The 12,890-nt window shown below is 47.2% G+C and overlaps 1 protein-coding gene and 1 non-coding gene across 2 annotated transcripts in view; both read left to right on the plus strand.

Annotated features, from left to right (window-relative positions):
• The first annotated feature begins 263 nt into the window (after positions 1-263).
• The window catches only part of Mbp (myelin basic protein), a 133,462-nt gene continuing 120,835 nt past the window's right edge, over positions 264-12,890 (plus strand). Inside the window, exon 1 of the mRNA XM_051163231.1 lies at positions 264-345. Coding sequence (XP_051019188.1) covers positions 264-345 — 82 coding nt within the window. The remainder of the gene's footprint in view (positions 346-12,890) is intronic.
• LOC127204880 (U1 spliceosomal RNA) lies at positions 543-705 on the plus strand. Its single transcript, XR_007832565.1, has one exon. It is a non-coding gene; the product is annotated as a U1 spliceosomal RNA (small nuclear RNA).

Genomic DNA, 12,890 nt, shown 5'->3' on the forward strand with positions numbered 1-12,890 from the left:
GTGGCAAAATTGCTGTTTTAGAGTAGCAATGAGAATAGTTACATGGCTGGGGGTCACCACAACACGAGGTACTACCCTTCTTAGAGGGTCACGGCGTGGGGAATGTTGAGAACCACTGTATGAGAAAGAAAAACGTCAGATCAGTACATACATGTTACGTTCTGTTTGAGTTAGAAGTCTCCATTGTAAAGAACAAAAGGAAACTTGATAAACAAACTACCCACAAGCCGGACGTGGTGGGGCCTGCAGGGCGGTGACGCGTGATGGCCCAGCTACTGGACAATCTGGAGCAGGAGGATCAGGAGTTTGAAGGAGCCTGGACTAACAAAATCTTGTCAAAAGACGGTAGGTGGGAGGAGGGAAGGGAGGGGATGGAAAGAAAGGAGAGAGGAGGGGAGGAGAAAGAAGGGAAACAAAGAGAGAAAACCTTTTTCAACTATGCAAAGCGTAGAACTGTAAAATAAGAAAAATTAATTTTACTACTTATAAAACATAATAGTATTAAAATATAATATTACTACTTATGAACATGTGTGTTTGTTATGCTTACCTGGCAGGGGAGATACCATGAACATGAAGGTGGTTTTCCAGGGCGAGGCTTATCCATTGCACTCTGGATGTGCTGACCCCTGGGATTTCCCCAAATGCGGGAAAGTCGACTGCATAACTTGTGGTAGTGGGGGACTGCGGTCATGCTCTCCCCTGAAGAAGAAGAAGGAGAAGACGAAGAAGAGGAGGAGGAGGAGAAAGAAAATGTGTGTTTGTAAGAGCACAGTATTACTGTGCACAAAAATAAATCATGTTACAGAGATGTGTCTGTGTAAACAACATATTGGTAGGACGAAATCCTAACAAACCAATATTAACATCAATAATCATGTATGAAAAGTTATAAGTGACTCAAAAATAAAATGCAAATAGCTCTGCAGGCCTAGATTTTTTTCAAAACCTACTATATTCAGGGTTCTTAAACACCTCAACCTCACTCCTAATCCACCAACCAGAGAAATGGGAGAAAGAATGTTGTCAGGAGAAAGGGGTTGCGGACCTATCTAGACATAGTTCCTTGGGCCAGTTCAATTCTGCATTGTCAGGATACCAGCAGTGCAGTCCAATAGCCAACACCAAACAGCGACATGAGTCCATAATGGTGGCACGAGCCAGCAGAAGTGGCCTGAACCAGCAGGAGGACCACCAGAAGTTCCCTGGGAAGTTTCTCTCTACAAAGTGAAGACCAACGAAACGTTGCACACTGTAGCAAGGCAAATGCGCCATCTAACTGTCTGTGGGGTGCTTTTCATAGTCTTTCTAAACATTATGTGCCCTCTCACAAGACAGTTTCTAGAAAAGCATCACATGACACAACTGAGTTTTTAAAAGAAACCAGAAACTTCCACTTCGCAGCTCTTATATGTGAAAAATGTATCCAAAATCATAAGAGAAAGGTTAAAATAATACTTCCCTTATAGGTCTACAAAGATGAAAACACTTGGCAAAGTGTAAAAGCAACTTTTATTTGCCCGTTTCATTGTTGTCTTGGAGGCTTACTGCCTCTGTCTGCTAACCTAGGCTTAGTCCTAGAAGCTTCTAGCCTCCGTACAATCTAACCTAGGCCTAGAATGTTTTCAGCCTCTGAGACTTAACTGCTTAATAAGCTCACCCTTACTTGTTCTCACTGAGCTCTGGGCTGGCTGGTTCAACTCAGCTGTTGTGGCTCGAACTCCTCTCCCAGCTGACTTATTCAATCTGCCCTCTCTCTTGGCCCCTGTATTGCTCTGCTTGGCCTCAAACTAACTCCAGCCATCTTCTCTCATCTCCTGGCTCCTTCACATTCTCTGACTCATTCTGCCTTCACCTGTGTCTAGCTTGTTTTCTCATCCGTCCTCTCTCTGTAAAACTCTCCCAGTAAAATTGCTTAAACGTAAAAGACGTCTGAGTTCAGACTGTGCCTACTCCTGAGCCTGGTTTCTCCATCGTAAACAAACGCCATTGCATGCCTGTCTAGTTACAGAACAAGATCATGGCTGTCAACATTATTTTTAGCACGGCCATTATTTCCATCAGTTATACTCACTTTCCATTCTTGATATCATTTATAATTGCAGCTAATACATGCTACTTAGTATTTTCCTTGTCTCATTAAATTACCACAAATTACCTGTGATCTGAACATGTTTTGTGTCCTCTTATATATATAGGTTAAGAGATGGTAAGTGGGCCTTTTATTTTTTGTGTGTTTATATGGGTGTTCTGTGTCATATGTGTCTATGCACCATGTGCATGTAGTGTCCACAAAGGCCAGGAGAGGGTTTTAGATTCCCTGGGACTGAAGTTACAGATGTGTCACCCTGAGGATGCTGGGAACCAAGACCGTGTCCTCTGGAAGAGCAGCCAGTGCTCTTAACCATGGAGCCGTCTCTCCAAGTGGTCCTATTTTTTAATTTACTTGGAATAAATCTGTCACTGGGCTGAAATGTGTTGATTTTTCAAGACAGGCTTATGTGTATAGATCCCCTACGTAGCCACGGTTCACTTTGACTCTGGTTGAACAGTCTGTGCGAGTGGAGTTGCTATGGCAACAACTAGCATCACTCTTGGAGAACCAGCCTCAGAGACATCCCATCCTAATGCTGAAGATGAGATCTTTGTGCCCAGAAGTCCTGAGGCCTGGTGCTCAGTGAAGTGGTTAATTGACTTGCTGGATCACAGACCATTTCATGCTGAACTGTCACGCGTCCTCCAGGACCTGGTCATCCCCTTGTCACACAACACAATCCCCCTCACAACTTCAAAGCTGAGAACAAAGCCTGGGACTCTGCAGAGAGTGACAACTCATCCATAACAGGTCCAGCAATGACTTTGCCTGGGGCAACAGAGTCTCTTGAGAGGCATGATGTAAGTCTGCAGATACATGGCTTCTGTGACTGACAGGTAAGGGACCAGAGGTGCTGCTACTGTCCTACAATGTCCAGGACAGCTCCATCCACAGAGGGCAAGCCAGAGCAGGGCTGTCTCCGGAGGCCTGCCCTCCAGAGCTTCAGTCTCTGCAGTACCACCTAAGCTGGTGGTTCTCAACCTGTGGGCCTCAATTCTTCTGCAGATCAAATGACCTTTTTCACAGGGGTCACCTAGGACCATCAGAAAACACAGATAATTAATTACCTGATGGTTAATAATAGCAAAACTACAGTTATGAAGTAGCAACAAAAGATAGTTTCATGGTCAAGGGTCAGCGCAACATGAGGAACTGTGTTAGTGGGTTGGGGCAGTGGGAAGGTTGAGACCCACTGGTCTAAACCATCTACTCACTGACTTCTGGAAGGTGCCTTCAGGGCAGGCCTTCATGATCTAGGAACCCTGTATTCTTTTAGTCTGTGGTAGCGCACCCCATAACAAAATTCTCTTTGCAGCAGGTGTATTTGATCATTATGTGGATGAAACTGGGAGCATCACATTAAGTAGATCAAACCACACCCAGAAAGGCTAATGTCACCTTTTCTCTCATATGTGAGTTCTAGATTATATTTATATATAAGTGTATATATATGTGTGTGTCTATCTATTTATATGAGACATATTTTATATAGTCATCTATGAGATAAAAATATGGCATCTATTTATACATAATAATAACTGCATAACACAAAAGTAGAAATGGGACTATCTGTTAAAAGGAAAAGACAAATGACGGAAGGCACAAGGCTGACTATGGAGCCTGGCATGGTGGCGCACACTTTTAATCCCAGCACTCAGGGAGGCAAAGCGGTAGAAGCAGGTGGATCGCTGTGAGTTCAAGGCCAGCCTGCTCTACAAAGTGAGTCCAGGACAGCCCAAGGCTACACAGAGAAACCCTGTCTCAAAAATCAAACTAACAAAACAGCTGAGTATGGACAAAGCGTTTGATACACTGGAAGTGAAATGCCGTTATGAAATTGATTACAACGTACGATGAGTATATACACCAATGAAAAGAGGCACAGACATAATAGATCCCAGGTGACTCCCAAGCGATAGCACCAGGCCTGGATTTATGTGGGGCCTGCGCCAGCCGCATAACAACAACCCATGTACCTCTGGTGACAATGATATTATGGGCACTTGCATCCAATGGTGAAGTGACATGTCCATGCAGGTTAAAACGGAAGTAATGCTAAAATAAAACTGTTTCTACACAAAAAGTAGGAGCTTGAACCTGTGACACAACTTTTATTAATTAAAAACAGCTCAAAGCAACTGTGGTGGTTTGAGTGAAAGTGGCCCCCACAGGCCCATAGGATGTGGCATTATTCGAAAGGATTAAGAGGTGTGGCCTTGTTGGAGTGGGTGTGGCCTTATTGGAGTGGGTGTGGCCTTGTTGGAGAAATGTGTCACTGTGGGGTGGGTTTTGAGGTTTCTGAAGCTCAAACCAGGCTTAACAGCTCTCTCTCTCTCTCTCTCTCTCTCTCTCTCTCTCTCTCTCTCTCTCTCTCTCTCTCTCTGCCTGCCAATCCAGAAGTGGAACTCTTGTCTCCTCCTTCAGCAACATGTCTACCTGTGTGCTGCCATGGTTCTTTTTTTTTTTTTTTTTTTTTTTTTTAATTTATTCTTGTTACATCTCAATGGTTATCCCATCCCTTGTAGATGCCATGGTTCTTGACACAGTGACAGTGGACTAAACCTCTGAAACTGTAAGCCAGCCTCAATTAAATGCCTTCCTTTATAAGAGTTGCTGTGGTCATAGCGTCTCTTCACAGCAACCGGACACCGACGGACAACATGAGGGGTTGTCTATGGTCAGCCCAGTAAGAAGGGGCCTCCACAGCAACATGAAGGGCCTCACTGGCTAAGCATGAGATGCGCACAGCAGTCCTTCAGCTGTGGCTCTGGACCTCCCTGGCCATGCCGTGTGTCTCTCCCATGAACCACTCACACTGTTCAGTTCCTCCTACAACCTCGGGAAAGTGATGGAAACTGAGGGTAAACATTTGAAACAGTCCCTGCTCTAGGGGAGCCAGGGTAGGATGAGAAATATAAGACAGCCAGTATCCTTTCATGTAGGTAAGGAGGAGGAGTTCTATTGCCCAACTCCGGAGCAAGGAGACCTGACTGCTTTTCTTTTCCACTGGGGCGTGGGGTAAGGGGAGTCCCGGGCACAGCAGGTGTCAGCTGAAATCAGGAAGAAGACAATGGCTCCCCCAGTAAGAAGCACTCAGGGTAGGAGTCTGGAGGTTCAGTCATCACAGGCTTAGCCAACCAGAACACAGAACCCAGGGGAGTCATGGGGGACTCCTCCCACGGCGGAGGAGGGAAAGAGGGTGAAAGGCAAGGGGTGGTGAGAAAGGGAGTGTGAGCCAGATGCAGAAGCTCCCAGCACCTCAGTGTCCTCATAATAAGGAGGGACCACAGCACTTTGCATGATTCTCCTGAGAGCAAGACAGCTCTCTCTTCTGTGTCCTTCCTAACACTGGGCTTTCCACATCCCAGGCAGGTCTGACTGCTGCCACCTGCTGGCCACTCGACTTTGCAGTTCCTCTGAGGACCTCTTGATGTGTGTCAGGCCTGCTGTCCTCCATCAGACCTAAGTGAGCCCCTGATCACCTGTGGAAGACAGGATCCCATAGGGGTTGTTAGGAACACCTTGCAAACAGGAAAAGCCTACCAGAATACATCATTTTCAAGGCCACAGGGGTTGGAGAGGGGCAGGGAAAGAGGGTGGTAAGTGAATCAGAAATTGGAAGGCAAAGCCAGTCCTTTACAGAACACAGGACGCATTAGAGCGTTTTAAATACATTGGCTCAGAAACCAGCTGGTTCTGAAGCCACTGCTGATACGGTTTGCAGCCTCTGTAAACTTCTCTAACCTATGTGTCCCATCCCCTACCCCACCCCACTAGAGGACTTGCTGTACATCAGAAGAGGGACAATACCTGTTTGTCACCAGGCATGCTGGCCTGTACCCAAAGACCCTCAGAAAGATGAGCTGTCTCTGAGGCTCTCTCACCACCTTGACCATAGTTACCATTATTAAGAAATAAAGGTGTCACAGAGCCTGGGCCTTCCTCACTAGTAAAAGAGAAACAGGTTTCCCAGCTAATGAAGCTGACGAGGACAAGTTCTGCTGTGGTGTAGCCAGGGGACCTGACAAGGAGACCTGACAAGGAGACCCTAGTACCAAGACAAAAACTGAGAGTCCTGCTCTGGCCCTGTGGGTCACCCTTGCCACATGGTTCTTGTATGCTCAGATGGTCTGACATGGTTTCCAGGAACGTCGGGACATTGTCCTTCAGTTTCTATGGGAGCTATTTCTTTTACACATACAACTGCTTCCTATAGCTATCAATGGATAGTTCTAGAAGGACTCTTGCCAGTAGGCCTGGCTCCCACATAGCCTGGAATACATACTAGGGTCAGAGAAGGCACCCAGGGCTGAGGCAACAGGACCCTTACACTGTCAACCAGTACCAAGCAGCTCAAGGCAAAAACATTACATGACAATAAAGGCTAAATCTAGTGAAATAAGGGACCATGCAGGAGAAAGTTGGGTTCTCTAGGGGACAATAGGAGAGACTGATAGAAAGCTCACCCTGTCATCACCCCAGGGGCAGCCAGCTCCCTGTGCCCACAGTTCAATCCAAAGGTGCCTGCTTCTGTAGTATGTCGCTGACTCTATCCCCAAGAATAACATAAACATCTAGGCAGAGACCCCTCTGTGGACCCTTTCCTACAGGACATCAGAAGTCCTTTGACAGATAAAGCTAATTCAATTTTGAGCACTTGAGCAGAAGAACCTGTCTACCTCTTTATGCTCTGTGTGTGTGTGTGTGTGTGTGTGTGTGTGTGTGAGAGAGAGAGAGAGAGAGAGAGAGAGAGAGAGAGAGAGAGAGAGAGAGAATGAATTGTTGTAAAGGCACTACTGAAATGGCTGCCCACGAAGGGAGAGGTTTTTATTGTAGGTAAGAGAGAAAGAACACCCGGAGGTACCTGAGGAGTCCAGAGCCGAGAGAAAAAGAAGCAGACTGGCCATGGCCAGGGATAGAGAAGTGGGGTGTGGAAAACAGGGGTAATAAGGAGGAAGAGTAACTGGGGGGGGGGAGCCTGTGGACTTAAAGCACCTGGAGTTTAGGGATGAGGAGGTGAGAAAGCCCATGACACTAGTGTGGACTTTGAAATGCAAATGGGCACACGAGAGTAGGGCCGAAGGAGTCTGCAGCCAAGCACAGCTTTGGTAGGTGACCACAGGTATCACCAAGGGAGCGGGCCCTTTCTGGCAGGTGGAAACTCCTTTCACAGGTTTTTGAGAAATACTGCTCCTGTAGACCAGCTTGCGCTGAACAAAGACTATCATCTCGGGGTTATCTACTTCCTTTGATGGGGGTTCGATTCACTTTGGACCTGACATGTATATGTCACATGTTTGTGTTTGTGCAGCGGCCATATATGTGCAGGTACAAATACATACGTGCATACCTGGGTATACATAGAAACCAGAGGAAAAGCTTGAGTGCTTTTCCTCAGATGTTACCAACTACTTTTTTTTTTTTTTTTTTTCACCACAAGGCTTCTCACTGCTCTGGGGCTCACCAAGTATCCTGACAGCTGGCCCACAAGCTCCAGACATCCGCCTGCCTGTTTCCTCGCCTCTGGGTTTATAAGCATGCACCATCGCCCCAGCTTTTTTGAAATTAGTCCTTGGGCTGGATCAATCAGCTTGTATGGCCAGCACCTCATCGCCTCAGCCCTATTTCTTTATTTTTTAAGCACCCAAGTCAGTGCTATGTGGGTCTGGGATTTTCTCTTTGCTTTGGCATGGGCTGTCAGCCATCAGCTGATCCAGTCCCACACTTGAAAACAGAGCCAACAAATCACCTTTATTCTGTCACCACAGCGGCAGAGGAAGCAGAGAAGATGGCTACATATAATTCATCGATGCCACCCCGACATGGTTATCCTAACCTCAGCAGAGACCTTTACCCTCTCTCAGGCTTTCCAGGGAGCGAGGCAGGAGTCACTGGGCGCTAGCCACTCTGCACGACATCAGGTTATTGCTGAGGCCTTTGCCATGGCCAACCACAGGCTTTGCAGAAGTAAGCATGGCATCAGACCCTCACTGGCCACAGGGCAACATCTGAGCTGCTACCTGCCGCCTCTGCCATCTTCCCCTCCTCCTGGGATGAGGGCAAAACTTTGCTGTCCCCAGGCTTTGTTCCCAGGGGCTGAAATTTGATCTTATTCTCTGAATCTCAGTCTTTTATGCACAAAGCGGCCACCCCTCACAAAGGCACACCTAAGCCCTTTGCCTCACCAGACTATGATTTCTGTTATGGATTCTCAGAGCCAAAGGTCCAGCTCCTGTCCTGAGCGCAGCCCTGAAGGGATGGTCAGCACAGATGGTGGTTATCTCTGCCTGCTAGTCAGGCGGAGGCCCTGAAGTCTCACAAGGACACCATTACAGACATGGGGACAAAAGCTTACCTACCTGCTAGAGCAATACATTTTTCACAGACAACCCCACCTCTCTGTCTCTGTTTCTATCTCTGTCTCTGTCTGTCTGTCTGTCTGTCTGTCTGTCTCTCTCTCTCTCTCTGTGTGTGTGTGTGTCTCACTCACGAGCACACACACACAGACACAGTTGCACATACACAAATACACAGGCACACTCTAAAGCATTGTGCAAATTATTTATAATCTTTGAGAAATTATGGTCTGTCATTGCTGCTCTCAAGTTAACAGTTATGTCTTTTCTTGAATTATCAGTTTTGGACAGAGCTGAGTTTTGAACATCCCAGGATAGGTGCCAAGTCAAAACATCATCAAGACTTTACATTTCTAAAAAGTGTCTCTGCACCACATGAGAAAAAGGGATATGTACATTTTCAATATTGTTGTGCTTGGCCGCAACTAAGAAAAAATATTGACTGGGAATACCTGTATTTCAAAATACCTGTACCAAAAAATAGACTATTGCTTGAGTCAGCCAATGAAAAGGATGGCATTCTATGTCGTTACATGAAAAAGAGAAGCCATATCAGCACTCGTGTGCAAATGCCTCTCGGGATCCTCCCACTCAATGTGGGATGTGAACAGGGCAATCTGCAAGACAGCAACCATGCCAGCTCCTCCTGAAAGCATGCCCTACTAAACACTTAAAGGGACAATGTAGACTTTATCTGGAAAAAATGCAATACACCCCTAACAATTAGATTATAGGAAATGAAACTCTTAGGAAATAAACAGTTGTCTGTTTACTTTAGAAATACAAACTTATATTTAAATACCAAAATACATAAGCACTTGATGTCCATCTATTGACACAAAAGCACCCTTGAAGCCAAATCCTATTCCTGTCCTCTATGCAGGGACATGAAGTCACTCTCTTTTTGAAAAACATTTTTATCCTTTGTAATTGCTTGAGTATAAAATATCCCTTTGCGATTATGTATTTAAACACTTGATCCCCGGATGGTCGTGTGTTTTGATAAGTTTTGGAACCCTTGGGGAAGGCTTGGCTGGCAGGGATGGAGCTGTAGAGGTGGGGCCATGCTTCTAACCTGAGTTCTCTGCTTCCTGACCGGTCTACATGTGAGGATGCAGCCTTGGGTTTCCACCACCATCACAAACCCGCTAACCCACTGGCTCCCCCAGGGAAGCAAGGAGGATACCCCAGAGCATCTGTAAGAGGCTTCACAGCTAATTTGGCAGCACCATCCACAGTACAAATGTGCTAACTTGGTGTGACATGAGGCCCTTCCGAGTTACAATCTGTAATTATTCTAATCTAGTGGTCATAAAACATTGGTGTAAGTGCTGGTAAGCAAAGACAAAAACACAGCAAGGTCAACTGGAACATTTCACTTGAGGTTGCATGAAGCAGTCACCTGTACACAGGTTGTGAGGTGGTCAGATCAGGAAGCCCAGGAACACAGCACAGCACTGGCTCAGTTCCAAACTGGCTGTCCAGAGGCTTGAGGCTGGATGGTGCCCAGGGATGAAAGCCATACTCGCCGGGGTCCCCAGAACATGGGTCAGAGTGTGCTCACCTTTCCTGGGTAGAGGAAACATGGAACCCAAAGCACAGTCCCTTCCTGTTGCCCCCAGTCTGCTGCTGGGCACCTTGGCAATGCCCACATGGTAAACATGGGACGATCTCAGAGCTGGCAGTCCTGGGCTCTTGGCACTGAGGCCTGGAAGGTGGATAAATGCATGTCCTAAGAGCTGAAGGCCCGTTGCTCCAGGCTTTACGTGGCAGTGGACTAAGGTTCTGAGCATTCAGATTGGAGGCACATTGCATAACTGACACGACCACGGTGTGGTTGAACGGAAGGTTTTGAGAGAAAGTACAGCCAGGGGCATTTAGAAGAGTCTAGAGCAGGGAGGGAAAGTAGTAGATTGAAAATGGCCAGCAGACTAAAGTTGGCCATAAGAGGGAGGTGGAGCAAGAGAGGAAGAAGAGAGAGTTCAGGCAAAGGAGACCAAGAAAGAGTGGCAAGAGAGAGGGCCAAGGTAGCACATAGCTGAAATACCAGGGGTTTGGGGGGTTTGAGAATAGCAGAGGTTTGAGAAGCTAGGGGTTTGGGAGGGGCAGGAGCTGGAGAAGTTTAGGGTCAGGAGTAAGAATAGCTGAAAAGAGCCAGGATGCCAGCATGGACTCTGTAACAGGTTCTCATGATACTGAGAGGGCCTAGAGTCCAACATGCATTTTGGTATGCTAATAAGCACTAGGAATAGTCAGTTGTCCCTAGTGTCTTTTTGACCTGACACTGGTCATGTAGCAGCTATTGTAATCCTGGACCAGCATTGGGCAATAGTGAGCAACAGTGAACAGCAGTGGGCAGCAATGAGCAGCAGTAGACAGCATTGAGCAGCAGTGGGCAGCAATGGGCAACAGTGAGAAGCAGTGGGCAGTAATGAGCAGCAGTAGGCAGCAATGGGCAGCAGTGAGGGGCAGTGAGCAGCAGTGGGCAGCAGTGAGGAGCAGTGAGTAGCAGTGGGCAGCAATGGGCAGCAGTGAGGGGCAGTGAGCAGCACTGGGCGGCAGTGAGGGGCAGTGAGCAGCAATGGGTGGCAGTGAGGGGCAGTGAGCAGCACTGGGCGGCAGTGAGGGGCAGTGAGCAGCACTGGGAGGCAGTGAGGAGCAATAAGCAGCAGTGGGCAGCACTGGACAGCAGTGGTGAGCAACAGTGAGGAGCAGTGAGCAGCAGTGGGCAGCAATGGGCAGCAGTGGGCAGCAGTGAGGAGCAGTGAGCAGCAGTGGGCAGCAGTGAGGAGCAGTGAGCAACAGTGGGCAGCAGTGGGCAGCAGTGAGCAGCAGTGAGCAGGAGTGGGCAGCAGTGGGCAGCAGTGAGGCGATCTCTTGATTACTTTGTTGTAAATGCAAACGCGTGGCCGTCACCTCAGAGGATGTAAGAAACAATTTGTCCTGGAGTCAAATATTGAGTGACCACAGTCTGAGATCAGACTCGGGTCACCCAATTCCAAGTTCCTGCACAGTGACAGTTTTGTGGTGTTTTTAAAGAAACACAGCAGAGAGAATCATAAACTAAGGCATTTTTGAAAAACACTGATAGGACATCATATAGCCGGGATAAAGCAGAGAAAGTTCGCTATAGGCGAACACTTTTGGCTTTTGGGTTAGAGAAAGGTGCGTTTGTTTGTACCTTCTAAAAGATTTATTACCAAATAGTCACAAGGATGAGAAGTGACACAGAGGTAAGTAATGAATGGCTATTTAGGAAAATGAAGATAACCCAAGGTAATTTAGCTCTAGACTTGCAACATTCCAACTCTTCACAATCATTAATGTTCTAATCAGTAGGTTGGCTGGTACTTCTGTACACAGAGCAGAGAAACCTCAGAACAAAACACAGATGAGCCCAGATGCATAGAAGGTCATTTGGCTGTTTTAAACCAGAAGATGTGGGAAAAGCAAGGTGTGTGACACCTAGGTACTCACAGACTTATGACAGTACAGTACAAGTTTAATGTGGGAACAGCATTTTTTGGTTTTTTTGGGTTTTTTCCCTCTTGGAACTCTAGTTAATATTGTCTCATAAGGAATCTTTTTAAAAGGACACTCAGTTGATGATATTTAAATCTGTATCTGAAACGGCCAGTCTAAGGGAGGAGGCCTCCTCACAGAAATGTAATTACCAGAGAGAAAGTAAGTGGTGATCAGGAGTCTGCCTGGCTTAAACTGTGGGAAACTGAAGCACTCCAAACACCAAGTAACTTCTACAGGCTGTGAAGACTGAGATTTCCTAAAATAAAGGGGCTCTGACAAGCCCTTGAGAAAGATCTGGGCGTGGGAGGGGAACAAGCCAGAAAGGGCACAGCCCGTGTGCAATACGGAAAATCCAAAGAAAGCATCATCGCATCGGTAGCACACTGCATCCAACTCCCTCATTAAGGGGGGTAGCACACTGCATCCAACTCCCTCATTAATGGGGGGCTAGCACACTGCATCCAACTCCCTCATTAAGGGGGGTAGCACACTGCATCCAACTCCCTCATTAAGGGGGCTAGCACACTGCATCCAACTCCCTCATTAAGGGGGGTAGCACACTGCATCCAACTCCCTCATTAATGGGGGGGTAGCACACTGCATCCAACTCCCTCATTAAGGGGGGGCTAGCATACTGCATCCAACTCCCTCATTAAGGGGGGGTAGCACACTGCATCCAACTCCCTCATTGGGGGGGTAGCACACTGCATCCAACTCCTTCATTGGGGGGGTAGCACACTGCATCCAACTCCCTCATTGGGGGGGTAGCACACTGCATCCAACTCCCTCATTAAGGGGGGTAGCACACTGCATCCAACTCCCTCATTGGGGGGGTAGCACACTATATCTAACTCCCTCATTAAGGGGGGGTTGTACACTGCATCCAACTCCTTCAATGGGGGGTGGGAGGATTA

This window comes from Acomys russatus, chromosome 20, assembly GCF_903995435.1.
Source record: "Acomys russatus chromosome 20, mAcoRus1.1, whole genome shotgun sequence".
Taxonomy (NCBI): Eukaryota; Metazoa; Chordata; class Mammalia; order Rodentia; family Muridae; genus Acomys; species Acomys russatus.